At 28.9% G+C, this 26,233-nt stretch overlaps 1 protein-coding gene across 1 annotated transcript in view; it reads right to left on the reverse strand.

The window, feature by feature from the left end:
• The window catches only part of LOC132942791 (atrial natriuretic peptide-converting enzyme), a 114,217-nt gene that overhangs the window by 56,560 nt on the left and 31,424 nt on the right, over positions 1–26,233 (reverse strand). The window contains exons 4-5 of the mRNA XM_061011437.1: positions 9,169–9,549; positions 6,849–7,157 (exon numbers count right to left, since the gene is read on the reverse strand). Of these exons, the coding sequence (XP_060867420.1) occupies positions 6,849–7,157; positions 9,169–9,549 (690 nt within the window). The remainder of the gene's footprint in view (positions 1–6,848; positions 7,158–9,168; positions 9,550–26,233) is intronic.

Below are 26,233 nucleotides of genomic sequence, written 5' to 3' on the forward strand. Positions count from 1 at the left end.
TATTTATTTTATCTAGATAAGATAAAAAGATAAATATTTTTATCTAGATAACTTATCTAGATAAAATTATCTAGATAATGCACAACACTGGTAATAGGTATAGGTTACGCCACGCCGGCGGTGGTATTGCCATATTGGTACCTGCCTACCACAGTTATCTATACCGTGGTACCTACCATAACACGTACCTATGTGCACGATCCGTTAAATAGACGACGAAAAGTCTTTACATGGAACCCGCAGAATAATATAATATGCTTTCAGTAGATTTCCACGTAATGCTCATTTCTTATATTGTTGATCTTCGGAAAATAATACTAGAGATGATGCACGGCGCATTTGTGTGTGCGCGCGACCACTTGTTGCGCACAAACCATATAGTCAGCCCGTTACCTAAGCGTCGTTAGACATTTTACGGCTGTCATCCATTGCGTCCAATAATTGATAATAATATTTACGTCGCCAGACGCCAATTGTATCGAAACTATTGTGCTACATTTGAATATTATCATTAGGTATACCTAATGATCTAACCAAACATTACAATAAGCCAACTTTGGCGTTTATTTCAATAAATAATAATATAATATGAAATTTTACACTTCACTTCGGAGCGTCATCAGTTTTTTTTAATGAGAAGACGGCCAGAAAAGGGGCAGCCTATATCTGTAACTAAATTATATTTTTTTTATGCCCGCACGTTATCAGAATAATCCTGTACATAATATCATATTATGTATAATATTCAGCAATGTTTCTGATCTAACCGTGTGACACAATAGTCCAAATGTCTAATATCAGCTAGTTATTAGGTTGTGTTTGTCGACATTTATGAAACAGAAACACTACCCGTCCAATATTTCAGGAGTCAAATAGAATTCCAAATTAATTTTAAAATGTTTTCTTTGCACATCTAAAATTTGGAACATTCCTCTATAGATAATAAAAAGAAATTTATATTGGAAAAATTCCATAAACGGAGACAGACGAGTGATATTAAAATATATTATTATATAATAACCGTACAAAACGTGTTTCAAAAGTGCTGTAAGCAATAATACAATATATTGTCGTCAGCCAAAATCCTCTGCCAAACTCATAGGTAAAGTAACTATTGTCTGCTAGTCATAATGCCTACACAGTATAACCGAGTGCAAAATAAAATTTACGTCAATTTGTTTAATACCATATTGGTGTTAAGTTAGGAATGTGCATGCTGGCCGGATATGTTAGTAATTTTGTATGTTTATTGGTCTATTATAATATATTACGCATATCTATAATAATATTAATTATTACTTTTTGGTACTTACCATGGTTTAAGATGTACTTTATTAAATATATTTAAATATAATATTTTAGTTCGTAGTACGTACACGTCAAGGTTAATGATCTTATATCATAGAAAATATCACCTATGGCGATAGCAGTTCAACGATGACTTTCTGCAGAAGTTTTTTTTTATTCACAACCCTTAACCCCTTGTCTCCCTCATCGGTTGTACGCATAATTATATTTATATAACGGTAGGCTACCATCGGGTAAAGAAAAAAACCGATTATTTCACAAATATACATGTGTTCGTTCACTTTTGATGTACCGAAGATCGTTCTACCATAACAAATAGCACTCAACGACAATTCAAAATATAATATAGGTACAAAGTATGTGGTAAAGTGTTGTACGTATGTGAAGTGTGCGTCAAAATCAATTTATAACTCATAAGTGATCGTAGTTTTTACTATTATTGTTTTTTAATTGTTTACTATATTCCAATATTTTGTTCAAATACGAATGCTCAATTTGAACGTGTTAATATGGTGTATAATATCTTAACGCGTTTTAACTGCAGAACACATACTATACATGGTGATTTTTTAATTATGTTTACCTCCATTTTTCCTTTAATAGTAAATTTATAATTTAATATTTATTTATTCTGATTTTTAGAATTTTGAAGTATACCTAAATGGCTAAATACTATAATTTCAAATTGTTGATATTTTTAATACCACTTAAAGAGTATCCTAGCTATGGCAAAAAATTCTATTTTTTAAATGAGAACCACCTTTTTTTACTGATAATGATTTAGCGAATGGTTTTCTTGAAAATGTTGATGTATCCAAAATTCTAATGAGTAGTTTCTGAGTTATTAAAATTATTAGACTAAGGATAATAATCCTTAAAAATGGTTATATAAAATTAAAAAACTATATGACTATATGTAATATTAGACGTAATTTTTATTATACTTGAATCATTTTTACAAATAATTTATATCGATACATCAATAGTAATTATCAACTTTTTCAAATCCCCCCGTATCTATACAACCCATAACTATATAGACATATTATCCTTAGTACACGAAGTTATATAATTCAAAAACTTCTCGCTTGAATTTTGATTTAGATACATCGAAATTCGCAGAAAAAAACATCTGCTTGATAATTGAAAAACGGAAGTTTATATTGTCACAGGATCATCCTTAAGTGGTACAAATATCTCAAGGATTTGAAAATGTGGTCTTCAAGTGTATTTTAAAATTCCCAAAATCATTATTTGAAATATGCATAATTTAAGAATAAAAATAGGGCGAGCATGCTTAAAAAATCACCCCATATATTAATTATTAACATTTTGTTCATATCTATGTTCAGTGTCCAAGTTTCAAAACGGTTCCCCATGCCTGAAGTTAACATAATGGTTTTTGTCAATATTATGTATTGGTAAAACATGTTTCGAGGAAATTTTCAATTGATATCATAGCGCTATCTGTTAGAAAATACGGAATGACCACGTCATATAATGAATATTATTGTGACTCCACCAATGCACAAATAATGTAGCATAATTAATAATAATACGTGTATCACAGTCCTTGTTCAAAACTTTTTCAACTTTATTTTCCAAAATAGTCATAATTAAAATTCATGTGATTTTTCAGAAAAAATTAAAATTTTAATTTTTAATTTCCATGAAGTGTTTACAATAACAAATAAATTTAAATTTAAATAATTAAATTATTTTATTATAATAAGATTATTTTAATGGGTTCCGTAATATTATTATTCTAAAAAATATATCATTATTACTACTTAGAGTATTCCAAATAAAGTATAATCAGCTAATTGATGTTAATAGTTACTTTTTTGGTAATAAACAAATACAATGATTTAAATGATTTAAACAATATAGTATTTTTACATCAATAAATAAAAACTATGTTCAGTTTATAATTTTGATTTTGAACCAATTTAATCGTACATCAGTTAACCGAGAAAAGTCGAGAATAATAATATAATGTCTTTTGTATTTTTTTCTTAACTATGCATACAAATATTATATTATATCTCGCGCATTTGTCGAGATCAATATATAAATTACAAATTTTTATCCACACATTTTTTTCTTCAAATTCAACACAGTACCACACCGCTGCAGTATATGGAATATTGATACGCGTACACAGTTTATAAGTCTCGTTTTAAATATCCATTAAAACTAATCAAACAAAGATTTAAAACGAATTTGTTTTAAAAACCTTTTATTACTAACTACTGTGATAAAATTGCTTATAAGATGGCGATATTGTTTGCATTGACCCCGCGCAAACTTGTTTGGAATTAATCACATAAATGTATAATAATATACATATCACATATGTCACCGTCTGTGCTACATTTGATGCATGACACCCATTCTTAACCAATCTTCGCGTTTATTATAATATTGTATAGCTGCAGTATTATTTCATCCGGAAAAAAAGAACAAAAAACAAACAGAATAATGATATTTTTAAAAGGAGACTTTTTTGACCGCGTTGGCAACAAAATGTAATAATAATAACTATGTGTGTTTTTTTTCTGAATAACCTCTAACCAAAGGCAACTAAAAATAAACGAAAATTATAATAATTTTAGAATTTTAAGGATCATTTAAGGCATGTGTGTGCCACCGTGTCACCATATTATGGGGGTTGAATTCCAGGATAAAAAGTAGCCTTCATCACTGGGCTTTGTCAAAAAAAAAAAAAATCATAAAAAAATGTGTGTTAAATGTTATTTAAAAAAATTATGCATTATATTTAGTATAATTTTGAAAAAAAATTGATTAAAAAAAAAATATATATGTATGTACGTTATTATGTTCCTACCTATACATGATTTAAAACATTATTACTGTAAAATGTATACTCGAGTAAATTTCGTGCAAAAGCGAAGTCGATAAAAACGTACCTTTTTATTTTGGCGCAGATGGGTTATGCCCAATACGAATTATTTTTTGTGGAGCAAATGTATAATTTTCGGTTCAAGTCCTCTACCTGTCTATTAAAATCCCGTCAAAATCGGTTTAGCCGTTTCGAAGATTAGCTCGGACATACAGACGGATACTTCAATTTTATTTATTTGTAAAGATAATTAATATACTTCATCTGAGCTTACCACACACATTTAGGCACGTGTATCTAATATGTTTTAATATTTCCCAATTCATTAAAAAAAGACGGTTGACTTTTTACTTGTTTTAAACGATTTATGACCATAATATTGACTATGTAAGCGAAAATAATTACTTTGTCACCAGACTTCGTTTAACTATAATATGTATTATGCACGATAATATACATTAATATCAATTAACTCGGAACACTGACCTGTCGGTCATTTACGACCGTGGTACCCTAAAATCACAAACGGTCCTGTTAAGTTATAATAATAATTATAATGATACCTAATACCAGTAATAATGTAATAACTTCTATATTATAATATATTATGTCCTAAAATACATATTATTATCTTTCATATTGACTTAAATCATAATATTACATAATATAATTGTTATCTCCGTGTACATACACTGTGGACGTCCCGATTTTTAGTTTATCTGTATTGTCAAATATTTATTTTTTATCAGAATAATATAATTTTATTTAATTGATATGAGTATAATTTGATATTTATGAATCGTTGGTTTTTCTCAGAGTACGAGATCAAGAGTCGAATATTCGAAACCAAAACATGTACACCATGATCGTAATAAAGAACCTTTTTTTTAAAGATATTTTATGGCTACATTCGATTTTGATATTTTTATAAAAATGCTTATTAACATACTCGCTCCGATCAGAATCTAAAACGACGCTGGCCCCTCGTTTCGCTAACGTCAACGTTTTATGCGAAGGGAGGGTGACATGCAATTTTCCATAACCAGTAGCATCACAAGTTTATTTCTGATAGTGTTTATAATATTAATTATATTAATCTATTATAAATCCATTAATGATAAGATTGGCCACACAAATATGTATGGTTTTTAACTAAAAAATATATATATAGTTTGCTTGAAATGTCGGGAGACGTGAATGTTGAAACATCAATATTATCTATTTGACTATTTTATACGTATACGCTTTACCCATTATAGTTTGCCAGAGAAGTTTCACAGATGAATACAAATATGAATTTGACTTCAAAGTTGTATTTTATATTAACTTATTCAACTAATTTATATCCTAAAGACAATAAGAGCTAAAATGTCAACCCTCGCTGAAAATGTAAAATGGTTAAAAATATAATATAATGTAAAGGCGCTAAAATTATTTAGAAAAAAAAACTTAGCCATTGGCGAGGGTAGGATTAAAAATGATTCATTTTAGAAAAAACTTTAAAATATATGATATTATATTCTGTATGCCTTCATCGTTGTTTTGTTGCGATACACTAATCATACTAATTTATGGCTTAGTTAAAAAATAATTTTAATTTATAGGTATAAAATAATATTACGCATAATTAAAACGGGCTCATAAAATTATGAGTAACCTTTGATTTCAGCATTTTGATGTGATTAATTATTTTCCCATACACTCTTTCTGATAAAAAGATAGCATCAGAGTTTCACGAAGCCGGAGTAGCAGTACAGATTGGATATCAGACACGGATAGTACTAATTTGAAATGAAAAGTTTAAACGGATAACTTTTTGAACTTCATAGTAATAGCTTTTCAAAAGACTGTGAAATTTACACTTCGGCTGGGACTATTATTTTTACCAAAACGATTTAACCTGCTTTTTGCTTTTTGTTTTATTCCCAACACAAAAAGAATAATAATTTATTTTTATTTTTACTCCATAGAAAACTTTGGTTCAAAGCATTTATTGCTGTGCACATTATTAAAACCAAACATTGATTAATTATTTATAGTTTATAAAATATATTACACGTATGCCAGAAAAATTATTTATGGTTCGATAAATATGTATGCCTTACTATTATAATATAATCATATAGGATTATTTTTCCAAGTATATAATATACAGTTTATAATTAGTCCGTTTATCCTGCACCCTGCCAATAATACGCATTTGGGATATTAATTTTGTTTTTCCGACAAGAGGGATAAGAACAATATACGAACAATATTATGAATTTATCAATATTTTTACGAACAACAGAAGAACAATACTTAATTGCGTTACAAATTACCTACTTCAAAAAAATCCCCAATTAATCGTCCTACAGAATTTCTCTCTTCAAAACTTAAGCCAAGTAAATGCACGATTTCGCTATAAAATTCTGCTGCAGTGTTTGTTTTCTCACCCACTAATTTTTCTCGCACGACGTAGGTGATAATATATAGGTACGCATAGTCGAAAATAGCTTTTGGGATTTAGAGGGGGGGCTTTAAAACAAAATGTAGGAAATTTTTGGGGGGCTTTGCGCCTAAAGCCCCCCCCCCTATTAGTGCTTATGTAGGTACACTATACATACATACACGTACAAGCACGACTAGGAGCGATCTCGATGACGACGATAATTGTCTAAAAATAATTTATTATTACCCGGTGTTGCAGCGAGTTGGGTGAGTTTTCGTTGAACTCGACGACTGCTTGCAGACTGGCTGGCGTCGAATGGCTCTTGGTCAGCTCTGCCGTGCTGCTGGAGCTGATCTGACCGCTGTTGGCCGGCGAAAACCTGGCCCGGCCATTCCACTGATCGCACACCACGTACCGGTCGAGTATGAAACGTTTCTTGTTCGACCTGGACGGTATCATTTTGGCGTGCGACGACAGCAGCGGCGTTTCCATGCTCTTGGTCGAGTAACCGGGCGACGAGTTGACGCTGTACGAGTCACTCCAATGACCGCTGTCCTGTGAACGTTATGAATGACATGATATGATTAAGTGGACGTGATAATTATTGCCGATAAAAATAAGGGGTGGGGTTAGATTAGAATCGGCGAAAATCGGGTGTGGACATAGACATATAAATAAATGGACTGCGCTTTCCTCACGCCCCATATATCAGAATCTGAAATGTATATTGTGTGAGTAAGATAGATATAGTTTGGGGGCAATCATGGAAGAAATAATATTATGTTTCATTTTATGCCATGAAATTATTGTAATTTATAGCGTATAGTATTAATGATACTGATACACATCATTGATATTTAAAAATAGGTGGAGTATAAAACATATAATCTATAAAAATATTATAATTTGGCTATGGAAACACGTAAATACAAAAACAGAAAAGGGGAACATAGAGACTCGCTGTCTATTGGTAATTATAACACAGCCCAAAATACACCGTTTGTTGATTGTACTAAACTCCAAGCAACTTCCCATCAGTAAAATTGTATATTTTGTTCTTAGCAAGTTTAACGTTATTTTATGTCGTTTTAGACTTTTTTTAAAAATATATTTTTACTTTAACTTTAAATTATGTTCTACCATTGGTCAAATTAAATGAATTACATTTTGATATCATGCAATACCCTTCATGTATACTTTCTCGTCATTTAATGTCAAAATGACAAAATCCTTTTGTCCCTAAGCCAGAATGACTATACATTATTTAGTTTATATTAATTGTGATTGGCACACCGCGTATTAATAGATAGATAGGCATTATTTAAATTGTTACAATCAAAGTGTTTTCAGTTTATGGTGTATCATGTTTAAAAATTAATTCATTCATCAACTTGATTTTAGATATAAAAGTGAATTTGTCAAAAATAATGTTAAATACAAAAAAAAAAAAACCATTATTTTAAATTAAAACATTAGGATTTCACTGTTGGAAACTATTCTAACCACCAAATATAAATTGTTAAAGATTATCAGCTTATCCTTGCAAATTTTAATTAACTTGGGAAGTTTTTCGCCTGCTATGTTTTTTGAAGATAACCAAGTTTACTTCTGCAAATGTTTAAAAATATTTTCATTTCCACTTTTCCAAAGATTATATTATATATTTAATAGTAATAGGTGTTAATTTTTCTAGTGGTTATTTGGTGATTTGCAGAAGCATATTATAGTATTATGTTATGTATTGAATTATATTTCCTGTAAAAGAGGAGATAATTTATTGAAATAAAAGATTGGAATAAAGGAAGATTTATTTTTTACTCAAATCGTATTTTCGCAGATAATTTATATAATTTAAAATATTTTCATTGAACTAATCTGTCAAAGTCCACGTTACCTAACGATCTGTGATTTTGGATCTAATATCATTATAAATCAAAACGTTTTAGTTCTTTATTTAATGTGAGTATGTGATAGTAAATGAAAGTTTTAATGTTAAAGAATTAATACCAAAAATACATTTTAGACAGCTTTTTTCTCCCCTTTTGAACCACTACACGAGGGATAACCACATTATAATTACTTACACCAGGGCCCAGGGCCTAGATAAATAATAATATTATATTATTTTAATGGATAAAAAAAAACGTTATGGCGGTCCGATTGTAAGACAAAATATGTAAACAACAACACTGGACTTAACCTATCAATGAGTAACAATCCGTTCAAGGTATATTTTCTTTATCGAAATGTGATGAAACGAGTAATAGTTTTCCGAGTAGCGCCTATATATTTCGGGATATATACGCAATATAAAAATCTGCAGAGTATATTATAATATAAAAAAAAAATATAAAATATAATATTATATTAATATATTATATTATATTAATATAATATTAAAAAAAAAATGGACTTTTACATTATTATAACCTTTCGAAATAACGCCAAAAAAGATAGGCAGGTATAGCTAAGGTACTGTAGACACGTGAGCGGACCAACGTCACGGCCAATATTATTGTAATATAATGTCAATCGAAATATCACTTGTCCCCTTATCACACTTCACCTGTCGATTGGGAGACATGGTCGCGGCGGGCGTCATCATCTCGTAACTCTCGCGGCTACCACCGTCCAGCGGCTCGGAAATGCATTTGATGGGTGGCGGCACTTTGAATCTTCTGGCGCGCAGTTGAGGCGGCTGCTGCGGCGGTTGCGGTTGCTGCGGTTGCTGGGGCTGTTGTTGGACCACGACCGCGGTGTCTTTGGTATGGTCGTCGATGAACCCTCTGATGGTCTGCCGGTCGGTCGGTGGATCGCCCGCACATCCGTTGGTGTCGCGCGGCGGAGGTGGCAACTTGTATTGGGCCGGGCGTGGACTTATCACTGGCGGCCCAGGGTTCCGTCTGGCCGGAATCAAAGGCACCATGGTCGATGGAGTGTACAACGCCTGCGAAAAAAAAAACGCAAAACTTGTACAAGGAAGCATTCCGGTAAAGTTGAAAAGCCAGTCAGCGTGTGGCCGATTTTAACGCGGTAAAGGGATCATTATGCGATGCAGAGTATTAATTTCCTTATTTACACGCACATTGTTCAAGCGTTTTGTTTGTAACTTTCTTTTGTGGCAAATAACACCCTACTAACATATAATAATCGATTACTTTCAATATTGTTAAAATCTGCATTTAATTATTGTTTTTCCCCTTTCGTGTTTACATTTTTCGGTAAATGTGACGAGATTTCGTTGCTTATAAAACATCTTGACGTATTTTTAACGAACTGTTATAATATATTCCATTTTACGTTATTTTTAATTTTAACTTTGTCTGTATATAATTAATGTCAATATTTCATGATTAGAAATCAAACTTGGAAGGTACCAACTATCCATAAATGTTTTTGAGAAACTACGAAAAACGATATACACGTTGTGAAGATTATAATATGATATTATCGATATATTTAATTTGTTATAATATTATATTAGAACTAATCGAACACATAGGTGTACAGACGATTTTGGGTGAACCAATTATGTTACCTACTCACAAGTTACGATATTGACGCGTCGCATGTATTAGGTAGAGTGCTATTTACCTATATAATATTATATTGATTTAATTTTCTAAATTTTCTGTAGGTAACCACTACAATATAGGTGTACATAATATTTTTAAAGATAAAATGAGGTGTGCATGGTAATAAAAATAAATATTCAAAGGTGAAAATTGTAATGATGACAGTTATAACTGTCACACGTGGACTTGGCGCATTAGTGCGCCGGATGACAAAAGCCATATCACTGATATCACTGAAGTATTAATTTTAAAACCACACGTTTTAGATTTTATCAAATTTCAATTACGCCATTGTAGTCTATAGAGAACTTTAATAAGTTTAGCGCTTATTTCATCGCGTTGAAAAATACGTTGAAATTATTTCTTTCGGTCCCTTAGAACGCGTGTAATATAACCAGCAATCAGAGTTATATGTATTGTATATTTGACCATTTTTTCTGTGGCTTATAATACGTATTTATATACATATATATATACTTATACCTGCAAACATCGCAGTATTCTATTATGTCAGGTTTAAGTACCAATAATTTTTATTTTTTTTTTCAATTATTAATATACAAAATCTTTTTAGAAGATACAAATAAATTATTCTACGTATATTATTGTTTCTATAGTATCTATATATATTTAAGATGCGCTCTTTACACCATAAAGATGTGCACTTACAATCGAAATGTTGCATTTAAAATATTATCAAATAGTATAATAATATACAATATGCATACAATTTATACAAAACGCAGTTCGTTTCATTTGTTCACGTGTTTCAATTTGAATTATTTTTTTGTCTACTAAATAATTATTCTATTTAAGTTACTATAATATAGTTACTATATACAGAATCAATGAATAACATGATATTTATGGATCGTGTGTTAGATTTATTTTTTTAAGTTCAAATGTAAAAGGTTTTTTTTTAATAGGTAAACCTTTGCAGTTTGAATGATGTCTTCATTTGTCAAATAAATATTCTCTAAAAGTATGTACTTTTCACATTCACAATATTTCTTTTAATCGTCTTAAATTGCTTTTCAAGCGACAACGGATTATTTTTGGGAATAGTGTAGTTTATAATATTATAATGTCTCATTAAAATAAATGTCATCGACTTCCATTATAATACATAATATTAATATATTATATACATGTGGTGTCAGATTATATATTTATATTATTGACTATTATTAAGATACTTAAACTTAACCATATTATATCCAACCACATTTACTAATATATTTTTTTTTTTTTTTAAAAAAGAAAGATTAAGAAACATAATATATCATATTTTGAATTAGCTTAAAAAGTTAAAAGTAATTGTTTATAATATATATATTTTTGTTATTTAAAGTAGGAAAAATTTAATATAATATAGTACCTTCGTACTGTTTGAACAATAAGGTGAAAATACAATACATAGTACACTGTCAACACATAAAAGAATTTTTGGCGTTTTTCCAACTCATATTTTCTGGATGAAAAAAAAATAAAAATAGCCTGTTAATTTTAATATAAATTTAGAACTTTTTGATTTTAAATTTTAAACAACTTTTTATGAAAATTACTCGACACCGAGATGAAATTCTTGATTTATACATTTCGTCTACAAACATAATAAAAACATACATTTATTTTTAGATATTCAAAATTATACGTTTCCGGAATATTTATAATTATCCTGTTTACTTCGGGCAGTGTTAACTACAGCGGTCCCTGCTTTATTTAATACTCATATTTTATAATACTTATAGTTTTAGGTAAAGATGAACTGATAACATCTTTTTTTAGTACTATATTTAATGTTTAAATTATTGTTCATTATTTTAATTGAATGAAAGCACTTCTCAAATATTGACAAACGTGACGTATATGGTTGTATTAATGTAATTTTTTAGATTCTCAGTGGAGCGAGGAATCTAGTGGTTTTAAAATGGTGTTTATTTTTTTATTTATTCATTTAGGATGGCTTCGATTTCAACATATCGTATCTTATATCTTATAGAAAATCGGATCAAGATGGTACTTTAGAGAGGTCAATTTTAGATTTTCTCAATAGTTGTAACCACCGACAAATTACAAAAAAACCGCTAAAAATGGGATTCTAATTTTTAACGCTTTATCTATCACCATAGAAACGAATAATTACGTTGAAAAGATTACGTAGGTAAGCCATGAATTATGCAATCAATATTCAATACTTTTTAAAAGTGCTCAAGTAGTCACACATACAGATACGAATAATTATTTTGAAAAGTATTTAAAAGAATTTATAGATACTATAAAAAATTTAAATTTTTTTACTAACTATTTTTTTAGCATTTTCATGTTTTTCATTAATTTTATTGAAAATTGTACACTATACCTATGATTTGGTGTGATTAAAAATTATTCATATTTTGTTTTATCAAGGTATTTAAATTGTAGGTTAGGTGTATAATAAGTCACATAAAAAAAATAAATATTATTAAATATTCTCATGTTTTAACGTGATTAAATTGAAAATAAAAGAAATATATAAATTATATATATTTGAGTAGGTATTTAAAAAGTATTTTAAATTTGAATACTTTTACTCAAATAATTTACAAAGCTGCCGTCAATACGTACTAAATTGACAGAAAAGTTTGTGTCTCTTTTAAGATGGTAATTTAATCAAATGGCTGTTCGTTTTAATTTTATTTCATAACTTAAGTTACAAAGCCCAATTTACTACTGGAAAAATAGTGTTTTAATGAATTGTCCAAGAAACCCGTTGTTTTAAGTTGTAATATATTATATTTCGGTGATATAAGAGAAAATTCTCTTTAGGAGAATAAATACAATAACTATATTGACCCACATAGATCCAGTACATTGTATTTGAATTACGGTTTTATTGTTGAAAAAATAATTGAAAGTTTTTAAATTTACAGATAGTTCTTGTCGTTTTCACTACCCACTTGAATTGTAAAAAAAAAACTGATATTGAAATGATTATGTAAAATCTTTAATATACAAACTATATTGTAAAAACACTTATTATGAAAAACTATCTGTCAAACGATCATTTTTCTTGTGCACCAATTATAATAACTGTGTAACAAAAACTGTTTTTATAATAATCACTGTTGTCACTTATATAAGTTATAACCTCCCTAATAGGAGGACAGATTCTCGGGAAAAAAAAATAATAAAATACAAAATTTGACCCGTTGTTTGTGTAAATTATATTTACTCGAAGTGAACGACAACGCCGACGGCGGCGACGGTTCTGCATCGATTTTATATCGCAAAGTACTTTCCAATTTTCAGTGAACGTGACTTTGAAAAGCCGGCCTTTTAGTGGTTGTGGCGGTATAAGTTGACCGTGGAAATCCAGTGCGTTCGGTACGATTGCGGTAAATTTGTTTCGTGACCTCTGGCGTTGACTTATATTAATAGTCATCGGCAAAAACAGATCTACAATCCAGTGTTTTATTTTCGTCGTTAATTATTCGAACAGTGCCGTCGACTACTCGAATCGTTCCACTCGCTAATCGTTCTAATTTTCGCGTTACGATAGTTCCAAATAATAATAATTATAGGAACCAATTCACCGGCCCAATACACTCCACTTTTGAACTTACAGGAAGGTCCCTCCATATATTGTATGCCTATAATATCCTATAAGGTCCCTCTCTATATATACCTATAATATCCTACGCAATAGCATATTTAGTCGTGATGCCGACTGGATCGATTCCGATGGACTTTATTACTTAAACATGTACCTATATTATGCAGGCCCTAATCTCGAAATAAATCAATCAAAAATGTTTCCTTACAAGCAAATTAATCGATTTACGCGTATGGTTAGAATTTATCAGGACATCATAAAAAATGTGTTTTTTTTATCTACTTGCAAAATTATATATTCCATAATATTATGTATGGCTAGCTCGTTCTCTGTTTTAATATTTAAAAACATTAATAGTCTGAATTGTTAAAAAAAAAATAGATCGTACCTAACAGTCAGGGTTGTATAAAAATATAAATCCGAAAAACAGATCAATATAATATGCTTATCCGAAACTTCACGAAACCGCCGAATCATCGCCTATAACTTACTGCTTTAAACTGCAGCAGTCAGTGCGAATAACACATCTCTTAGTTAAAATAGGGCATGCGGTTGGACGCGTATTTACACGTCGAAAATTAATCGCGTTATCTCGTCAGTGTCGAAAATGTGGATACATATTATTTATATTTTATCGAACATCTGTTTTCGATTTATTTGACAATAGGCTCGGCCACGAAGTGTGAAAGTACCGCGACGTTTGAATAACGTGTTATATACAGTCACAGCTGGTGAATATTATCATATGTCGGCAGCCGCAAAAGTCGTCATCAACAACGGCGCCGCCGTTTGTTCGTAAAAGTCAAAAGTTCTTTTGTGTATGTAAAACATTTTTGTTCATACATATTTTTTTCCGAATTATGCACGGAAGACGGCAGATGGAGTATCTGCATATTCACGTATAGTGAAACTATCAGAATGTATGTAAATAATAATAATAATAATAATAACATTATATTGCGTCAACGGTGCGACGACCGCCATGGGAATATAGGAAATCGCAAAACGGAATAATCAAACACCTCAGCGTCTATTGACTCGTCGACGTGTTGGAAAATAGTGGCGGAAATATATTATATAAAATGAAAAGCAGAACATTTTGTAGTGTGCAATTAAAATTAGATTCACTGTTGCGTATAACTGCACCAGAACCAATAATACAATAATAGTACATCCGCAGGATTGTATACATATTAATCAGGAAACTTTAAAACGGCACGCCGCCGCGAGTGTAGTTGAATACCTATCGACTACGGTTAACCTAAAATACACATATGACAACATATTATATATTTAATTTTTTTCGACGCCTTTATAGGGCAGTCCGTCCGTCTGTATTTGTTGTAATATACCATGATTAATACGACGATCCAATGCTAATTTAATTATGAAAAAGTTGGGTAAGTGGATGTCGCTCTGCTGTACAGTAGGTTACAAGTAGGTCACTGTAGTGGATGGTGTTAAATTTGAATTCAATGATACAATATCATTGTATAAGAAAAACGATTTTGAGCGAAAACGATCGGTCAGCCTATGATATTACCAAGTATATTTGATGATATTATTGTGAATAAAGTAATTTAGGTATAAACAACCTATTTACGTGGAGCTTTATTTTCAATTATCAATCCTTAACTATAAAAGTTGAACATTTTATACTTTTTTAACTACAAAATACTAATTAAATTATAAATTTGATAAATGTTGTCTAAAATTGAACTTTGAATGCTTATAAAAAAAATTTTGATTATGTATTTTTAATATTTTTCAACTGCTATTAAAACGATATATCAGGAGACTTGCATTAAATTTTCACGCTTTTTCACCCAACAAATAAAATGTTATTGATATATTTTATAGAATAAAAATCTAAAAAATTTGGAAACTGGCAATGTCCGTAAACAGCTCAAAAAGAGTCAAATTATTTTCAAAATGTTATTGTGTATAGAAAATGTTAATAAAAACATTCAGTGAAATTTTCAAGTATCTACAGTCATGCGTTTTTTTTAATTACAACAAAATAAGAAAATCGTTACATGAGAAATCGAGTGAATATCAAATGTTGTAAAAATGTGAATTTCAAACGCTCATAGAAATTTAATTTGATTTTTTTGTAGACATTTTATTTTGATAAAAGTAGACAAACTTATGGATAATCTTGTATTACATTTTCAAATCTTAGATTTAAAAAGAAAAATGTTTATGAATTCTCAACTCAAAATAATTTGCTAATTTTCGTGATTTTTCCGTATTTTGTCAATATTTGAACTTTAAATGCTTATAAATAAAAACGGTGACTAAGGATTTTCAATTTTTTTCATTTGCCTTTGAAACAATCACCTAGGCACCTTCTATTGAATTTTAAAGCTTTTTTACCTAACAGATAAAATTTTATTGATATTTATAGAAAATAATTGAACTTAGCTTGGCGGCTCAAGTTAAAAATTTAAAAATACTATGGCATAGTGAGTAAATACTAATATAGCCTATCATTGAAATAGGCAGTGTATTAATATAACAAATTGTTTTGAAGTCGCCAACCTAAGTATACACGTGGTATCTAATTCATTGCTATTAGGGTCGAAATTACATAATTATAAAAAAAAAAAAATATCTTCAGCTTGGATGTTTTTATGAATTTGCTGTTATTAGAATATTATATTAACCGTATAACGTAAAACATAAAAAAAAAACAATTCAATAATATAGAATAATATAGAAACGTAAAAATGTAACAACGATCAAAATATTTAATATATTATATTGAATATATAAATCACATAATCTTCCAGTGATTAAAACTTAAAAATAAAGATAACTTAGAGTAAATTACGTAATACATGAACCCATGAGTAGCCAGGTAGGATATCAATATTATCAATTGACAAAGGTTTATTTGACTTGACAAGTTAGTCGTTTTTTCAACTATAGTTGAAACGAAATATTACTTTATTATAAAAATGTATTAAGTTAGAACATAAATAAAATTGGTTTCTGAAATGTTCCGTTTATTCTCTAATAGTTTTGTTAAAAGTTATCTATAGTTGGGGAAAATAATAACTGAAGTGGGAATACAAGTTGGAAGTACATTTTTTTTTGATAGTTTAAAATATAAACTTAAAATACGTTCGTTCAAATTTCAAGTAATACGTTAAGACCGTTAAGTTGATAATTATCTAACTAAAATAATTGTTGATGATGGTTGATTAATTAAATTGAATATTCGGCGGTGGCGGTAAATTGTGTTCGGCAGCATTTTACCGCTACCGCAGCGACGCCGCCACCAGGACAAAATAATTTTACCGCGACCTTTGCAGTGTGTGCTGACCTTACACGTCTTGTTTAAACTGTGTATTATAATAAATATAATATGATAAGACATGTATCTATAAATTATTACACGGTCCTGAGTATATTATACGGACTACAATTAATTATATTATCCATTTGGCGATCGGCATAATGATGAGTACCTACCTACTAAACATTAGGATGTTTGCAGTGAATACAAAAATAAATACTTTGTACGAAAGTTGCTTTTTGTTCTTGACACTTTAGATTATAAAATAATTAATATTTCGAATTTCTAACTAGTTAGTGCTCAGCTTTGTCAATATACTCAATAGATGCCGGTAAATCATAATTTTCAGTGTATACTTGTGATCAAAACTTATCTTCTTTTTTCTTTACCCCAAAATTACTTTTTCCTTACGCTAATTTCCTAGCACAGTTTGACGAATTTACTATGTAGATCATACGACATTATACTCTTTGTAATTAAACATAATATTATAAACATAATACTAAAAAAGCTATACGAATTATAATATCTTATTTCTGTAACTATAAAGATGCTTTAAAAAAATACTTTTAATTTATTTTATTCGACGCCGTCTGAATATTGTATTATACGAGAGTTTAAGATTATCTGATATTGTCAAAGAGATTGATGATTGAGATGAATATTTAAAACAGTCTATAATACAAACTATGTACAAAGTTCACTGAAATTAATGTTAACAAAAAAAAAAAAAACCACTCAAAATCAATGTAACTGTTTGCTGTAAATTTGATGGGAGGATATTATAATATTTAGATATTTAAAGAAAAAAATGTAAAATCCTATTCGATCCAGGCAATAACAGTCATATAGTAGGTACAAATATTATTCCACCTTAACCTATGCCTATACATACCTAGCTATTATATATCACGCGTCTGCGCAATTCATTTGGCTGAATATACGTAAAAATTGAAATACTACACACCTATATAATTATGATCTGGAACACGTACGGATTTATTCGTGTGCAAGACAATAATATTCGAGTTACCGTGATAAAAGGGAAAATGCTAATAATAATTTGATAGTGCACGTGCAGTCTGTATGTAATGGGTATACGCGTGATCGTTAGAAAACTAATAGCGTGTCCCTCAGCTCTCTTTCACACTCACTCTCTCTCCTCTGAATACAAAACACTACATCGTATATTGGTACAATATTATTTATATATTATTTTCTATGTAATGTCTGCAGGATAAAAACACGACACACTACACATAATAATTTATATAGGTAATATTATACGATACCGAAATCAATTACATTATTATTGGGACCAAACCGTGTGCATTTGAATTATTTTGTTGTCAATATATTATTTTGACCGAAAAACGCGACTAGAGGTACTACGCGTAACGTCGTCGTGTCATAGACATTTTGGATTTTTGATAAAACTTTACAATCATGTTCTAATCCTCTAGAATTCTAGGAACTCTTTACTCGTTTTTTGAAATCTTAACGTGATAATTGAATCTCAACATTTTTTATATTTTTTTATATTGTTTTATTATATTATTATACTTCTTTTATAATATTATTTGCTTAAAAAAAAATATTTTTGATAATCGATTTAGTTGGTTTATGTATAGATAATATTTTGCTATTCATGATTATCCTGAATATGAAATACTAGTAGCAGATATTATTATGTGATTTGTAGTTTAAATTACCATAACGTATAGAAATAATCAAAGAGAACGAATTCTAGTAACCACCAACAATTTATTACGAGAATTTAAATCTATTTCTGTATCTATAATCTATTTATATGTATATTTTATAAATTAAGTTTTTCTCTTTGCATACGGCGGATTACGTAGAAACGCGAATTGTATAACTTATAAATCATTTACATACAATATAATAATAATATTTTGAGACCGAAAATATAAATAATTACCTACGTACTAATCACCAATTATTATACAAATGTACATTACATAACATGTATATTGCATCCATTAGGCATATCGCATATGAAACCACAACTGTAAGATCTGTTTTTTAAATTTTTATTCTACATGCTTTAGAATTGTTCAATTTTTATGTTATCATGGAATTAGATGCGGAGAAAGTTATTTAAGAAACATTGTGTATTTAAAACTAGTAAAGTGAGTACATAATAATATATTATATTATACGAAGACATTTTTATAATAAATAGTTTGTAGAAATGTAATTTATTTCATCCTCATTCTTAAAATATTCGTGCACGTGTGACAACAATGTCATAGCCACCGGATTATCCTATTTTGTGTTGAAATTATAAAATTCTGAGCAAATTTAAATATATTATGTTTTTTCAACTAAAAGATTAATTAACCAAAATCCATTTCCCAAAGTCCCTAATAAAAAATTTTCGGGTGATTGGTAGTCCAAAAAACACTTTAATTTTATTGGTTTTGCTTAAATACCCATATTATTTTAGCAATGGTCGTCATCAAGGTGGGCACCGTTGTATGGGAACGCCAAAATATATTTTAAATAACTAAATAAATAAAATATGAATAAGTAAAATATATGAAAATTATATAAGTAATTTTGGAGAGACAGTTTTCCGTAGAATTATCATTTATCAGACTTCTCGTCGACTATAATACTATTGGTATGAGTGTATGACGTGCAACAAACATAAATAATGCGTGTTTATAATAATATTATATAGTTACATTTCGTAGTAATTCCAAGTAATACGTTAAACGACTAATATTATTTAACTTATAAGTTATATGGGTCATACACTCATACCTGGGTTTGCTATACCGTTGTGATTTGTAAACGAGAATCGATATAACGACGACCAACCGTAGTATCATTATTGCGTACCTATTCGAATATCTATGCAAGATATTTACCACCGTCATTATCAAATTTTTTCGTTCATAGAGCCAGTGAATTGCTAAAAAAAAAAATTACGGAGCCCCAAAATCAAGGAATTTTAAATTTGTTTATTAACTCTTATAATACTATAGTTATATGATACAGTAATATCGTTTTCGACTAGTAGAAAAAAATATTATTATTCAGGTAATACTATAGAGATATTTAGTAAAAAACACTATAATAGTTCAATTGTAAAATATAATATTATTTTCAGATAGTATGGCCCAAGCATTATTGTGTATACATTTTACGGGCGGGACCCGTTTCGCCCAAAAATTACCCTCCCCGTTTTGCCCAAATTTTGTTTCTATATGATTGCCGTTTCGCCCAGAGTATAGTTTAGACCAATTTAAAATTAAGTTGACAATGATTATAATATTTTAATATTTGAGTATCATTTAGCGTTATTCAGAAAACGAGAAAACACCACGAGGAGGTAATACTCATTGTTTTCCAATAATTTTTGTTTTTCACAAAAGAAATAAATTTAACAAATTTAAAACTTAGTCCACAATATTTATAAAAACGTATTATTAAAAATCAAATCTACCCCATAACAAAAATCTACACATAATAAAATCGATTTTAATCGTTCAAAATACATTTTTGAATACCTATACGCTTTATTTTTTTAAATTATTACACATACTTTTGTGTACGTCTTGTCTAGTTGTCTGTATAGATCACGTAATTAGCACCATTTCTTCTTGGCGTTCGCTAAAATAATATTTGACTGAACTATTGCCAGCTTAATTTTAAATTGGTCTAAACTACTCTGGGTGAAACGGGAATCATATAAAAACAAAATTTGGGCTACGCCCCATTTTACAAAGCAATTCTGTCTATAGACCTATAGGTATGTTATAACAATATCGATGAGGTTTGATTCAGATTTCGGATTGATTCTCGAGGCCCATCATTATACATTACGAACCTTACATTATTCAAGGATAAGTTGCAGTGCAGCTCAATTAGATTATGAGAACCATTGGTCAGTGCCTTAGTGCAGGGGCGTCATTTGAACTTTTTTTTTTTTGGGTGGGGGGGGGGGGGTCAAAGGTGACAAAAACTGTAGAATATTTGTATAATTTATTTAATAGGTATGTCGCTTATATTAGTATGACATTTAACGTGAGTAGGTACTCATTGGTATATTATAATATATTATAGGTGTCAACGTTATATTTTGTTGACTAGTATAATTATTTATACCGTCAAGTTATTGCGGTGGCGGGGTAGTAGTGAACACGGTCACGCGATGTCCGAGACTGATTGGTTAACCGCGGTGACCACGGCAGCTCTTGGTAGCGGTCCGTCGCCATTTTTCTATGCATTCCGCACAATAATATGTATTCATCTATGGCCAATGGCTAGCTTAGCCTATAAAGTAGCGGAAACCGTACTACGGTGGTAGGGCGGGACGCAAATGGAATTCTAATTAAAGTCGGCCACGGTTTTATTAGCGTTCAATCACTCTAACCGCATAGTATAGGTACTGATGGCACATGTTAAATTAAACTTTTATTTTATCAGTGCCGATACATTTGATTGCCGCAATTTAGTTGTAAATTGTATTTTGAAATATATAATAATTAATAAGTATCTATAAGTATTAGGTGTCTACCTATAATAGGTTAATCTAACTCTGTCGACTGAAGTTAATTAATCTTTTTTTAATTACCTCATGTGACACATATCATTTAGTGATTGTGCAACTTTCAACTATTTTAAATAATAGCATCTAAATATTTTGTTAATAATGCACAAACTATTCTTTCTTATTTCACAATATATTATGTGTAGTGATTTGTCGATTTGACGTTTGTGTCAACTAAATTAACGAATTTGTTTATTTTTATTTAAAAGCATTAGCCTAAGTCTACATCATGATAAAAAAAAAGATTAATTAGTTAGCTAGTTACTAAATAGGTACAGATATAACTTCTTACAGTTATATACATTACACATTAAGTATATAGATAAGCATGATTTGAACTTTTTTATTTAAAATCAACTGGAAAAAACCATGTTGTGAAGTAAATTAGAAAATTAATTAGCTAGTTAAATTGAAGTTTATGACAAATTTAATTTTTAACTAATTAGTTCTTAGTGCCTATATATTTATAAATATTATTACATTTATGTATTAATATTGTGTTACTATATTTGCTATTATCATTATACTTAATATACAATAATAATTATAAGATTAAGCTTATACGATTTAATGTTTAAAACATGATATGTACATATTTTATAAAATAGTGTACTGTTCTCAAAAAAAAAATGTTCGTATTTTGTGTAAGACAATGTTTATAGTACCTACTTAAATGTATTAAATGTTTCTTCGTACTTTGTATTTTGATAAAAACTGTGAAAACATTCGACATAAAACAACTAAGAAAATTTCCGTTGTACCTACCTATCAAATGTTTGACCCCGCATCTACTGACATTTGATTGTGTTTACCTATCTTAATTTGGCATTATAACATTAATACACCAATAGGTATCCTGCATTTCTGCAATGTGTGACTATAATATATAGATATAATATGCGTGATTTGAGCAAGGCTTATCGTTTTATACTTTTATTCAGACATTTGGTGTGTTATTCCTGTTTTTGTTTTGATGTATATAACTTTATGATGTATGTGCATAACTTTATGTATATATATATATACATAAAGTTTATAATAATAATATTACGAATACCGCGAGTATAATACACAAAATTAAACTATAACGTCATTGACACAAAAAACACCTCTTAAGGGCCAAATTTATGATTTTGAGGTTTTGGTGTCCCTCGATTCATAACAATATAACCTATAATTTAATAATATTTCCGCTTACCTATAAATCGTAGGATCAATGAACAATAAAAATAAACCTCTTTTAATATTTATAACATACTGTAAATCGTTTATAAATTAATGCCTTCTATATGATTAAAAATGTATATAATATGACACAGAATATCATTCAAAAAGACGCCTGTATGTATAATAGCTTAAGCTTGAAAGAAACATAAACTAATATAATAATCAATGTGGCGAATATTAACGATTTAATAAACGTATCTGTAAGGTTTTAAAATTTCATGAAATTTATTTTGTTTAAATATTTAATTTCAGACTCTATTAAATGTAAAAAACATATGTCTATCCAAAACGTTTTAGTAATCAACTTGCGAGTGAACATTTTTGAAAGCTAGTCCGTTGTATGAAACACGAAAGTATGTAACATATTTACTTATAATATAGATAAGTTGCTTAACAAATATATAATACCTAAAACAAGTTTACACATATAGCCCTTTAATTCTGAGGTTACAAATTTGTAACTTTATGGGTTAAACCACAAAAATGTTTGATGTTTTTATTTATTACTTATTAATTTAGGTACTTAATATTGTAAATTATTTTATAATTATTTAAAACAATATATTTTATTTTTACAATAATTGTAGTAATGTTTATAAATTATAGAAGGGCAAAGTGCAAAGTGTTATAATTTCATAAATATACAACAATATAAGTTAGATTACTGTATTACTTTATTGTATAAGATTATAGTTTTTCTGATATGTGATTTATAAATTATAACCAATATACTATATTTTATACTTGATTATTTATAATCCATTACCATTGATATATTATATAGTACCTATACCTACCAAATTCGTAAACCTTGTTTGATACATAACTGATAAATTATTTACTATCCATGTTTTCTGTTTGTTATCAATATATTATTTCTAATCATCTATATAGACTATAACCAAACACGTTTAAAAAAAGAAAAAAATATTTTTCATAATTTCATTGAAATATTTCAAGTTAATTTTTTTAAATTTAGTATCCTTAATATATCTATAGTCTATACAATATTGAATATTTCAACAAAATATATTAAATTTATTATAAGTACAATTTTTTTCAATATAAGATTATTTGTTATAGATTTGAAATTTATTTCTGTAGATCATTTACAATTTGTTTTTATACATTTTGTCGTATGCTGAACAATTTAGTTTTAGGTTTTTTTGTGTTAACGATACTACCTACAACCTACCTATAAGACAAATTATGTTGCATCTTAAATTATATAGATTATAATATTATATCATCAAAAACTATATATTTTATAAAATACCTATAATATACCAGGCATAACCTACAATTTATATAATATTATTATTAATTTTAACTTTTAGTTTATTTATTCTCTATAATAATATGTCACATGTTAAACAGTAAAACGTATTTTTAATTAAAAAAACCAATATTAAAATTGCATTATATAACGTAAGTACCGCGGCTACATCTAAACGCAAACGAAAGTACTGTTTACTTTCGTAATCGATTTTAAGTAATATATTAGATTATTTCGGTTTGGTTTGCAACGTATAGACACATTAGACAATACAATACCATTATATTATATTTTTGCTGTATCGGCATCGGAGTTATTTCGTGGGTCATGCGTGCATATAGGTACCTATACGCACCGCGGTAAGTGACTAACACTTAGGTAGGTACCTATACCTATCATTATTCGTATTCGGAGTGATTTTATGGGCAAAATGTGATCACACGACAAGCAACAAACACACAAAGTGTGGGTACAACGACCAAACCATACTCTAGTTAAAGTCAAAACGTTCAATGTGTCAATATACCTATATTCGACGACGGCGATGATATTATTATAATATGACTTAACTGTATATAATATACTGTCCACAGAGATTTATTATGGGTAGTGTACAAGTGCTATCACAATAATACAACACAGCAGACAAACACACTTGGCCGTTATACCGTCGTAGGTGTACATTGCAATGATAATATTATAATATGTCGTCTGTTACTGTATATTTGCAATACGAATCGCATTGATCATTCAGTCTATTTCACCAAACGCATAATGGTTTCGCGTGTATCCAACGATATTGCACGCAAATACGCATCCATTATAATAATAATAATAATAATAATATCATCATCATTATTATTACCTGTTTTACTCGGACCATATATAGCAAAACACTCTGTTCGGCGGTAAAACAAACATAATAATAATATTATATAGGTGGCTGCGGTGTAGGTACTAATAATTATTTCTCTAATGGTCCTTTTCTGTCAAGTGTATTGCACGTGGGCGATAATATTATTTACGCTCCCCGCACGTTAGGTTAGCAGAAATGTTTTATGAACCCGACGGTTTCATAATAATAATATAGTGATAGAAGAGTTAATATTATTATACCTGTAAAATCGATTATATATTATGTTTACGATCGTTCAATATTTTTTTTGTTCCTATATAATATTATACAATATAGGTATAAATAATAAATATGATATATATTATAATACAATGTCATTCCCGCCCGAGCCATTGAAAACAAAAATTTAAGTCTTTTATTATTCTCCACTTTCAATAAACTCGTCGAAAATATAATATTACTATAATACTAATTGGTGTAAATTATATTTCTTCTTTATAAATTACAACACGCAATAAGCAATATAATATTTTATTATTGTGTAGAAAAATATCGTTTTGGCTTATCTCCTTATGACTATACTACCTGCTGTATCAAATTAATTGGACAATCTAAAAAATGTCCACTTTGTGTTATATAATATGGTGATCCATTTTTAAGTGTCTTTATAATAACGTATGTCTACTCATCATTTCAAAAATGTGATTATTATACATTGGAATACTTCGAATAACGTTGTGCTTAGGATTATGAAATAAAAACTTACCTATGTATGGACAGTAAACACTTAAAAAACTAAGACACTTAAAAAATTATATCGATAAAAAATAGCAAACAATCTTTTTTATTGTTTTCAGAAAAGTTGTTTTCAAAAGACATGAAATTATATAAAAATAATATTTCAAAAAAGTTAAGACTTTTTGAAATAATATGTGGAGACACTTAAAATGGATCTCCTGGTATGTAGAAGATAATAACGGTTCACCGAATTAATTTTCTGTAAACGTGCATATTATAATAGTTTTCAAAAAAGTAAATTTTGTTTTTTCTTAACTTAACTTAAACTATGGTTGCAAGGCAGAACAGTATTGATGATGCATGCGTGTACATTATGCCTTTCACGGAATTTTTTTTCTTATCGATTCGTATGTAATATTATATTGTAAAAATAACGAGACAACATATGCCTATACCTAGGCTGTATAATACTTTCGATCGG

This window comes from Metopolophium dirhodum, chromosome 4 (genome assembly GCF_019925205.1).
Source record: "Metopolophium dirhodum isolate CAU chromosome 4, ASM1992520v1, whole genome shotgun sequence".
Taxonomy (NCBI): Eukaryota; Metazoa; Arthropoda; class Insecta; order Hemiptera; family Aphididae; genus Metopolophium; species Metopolophium dirhodum.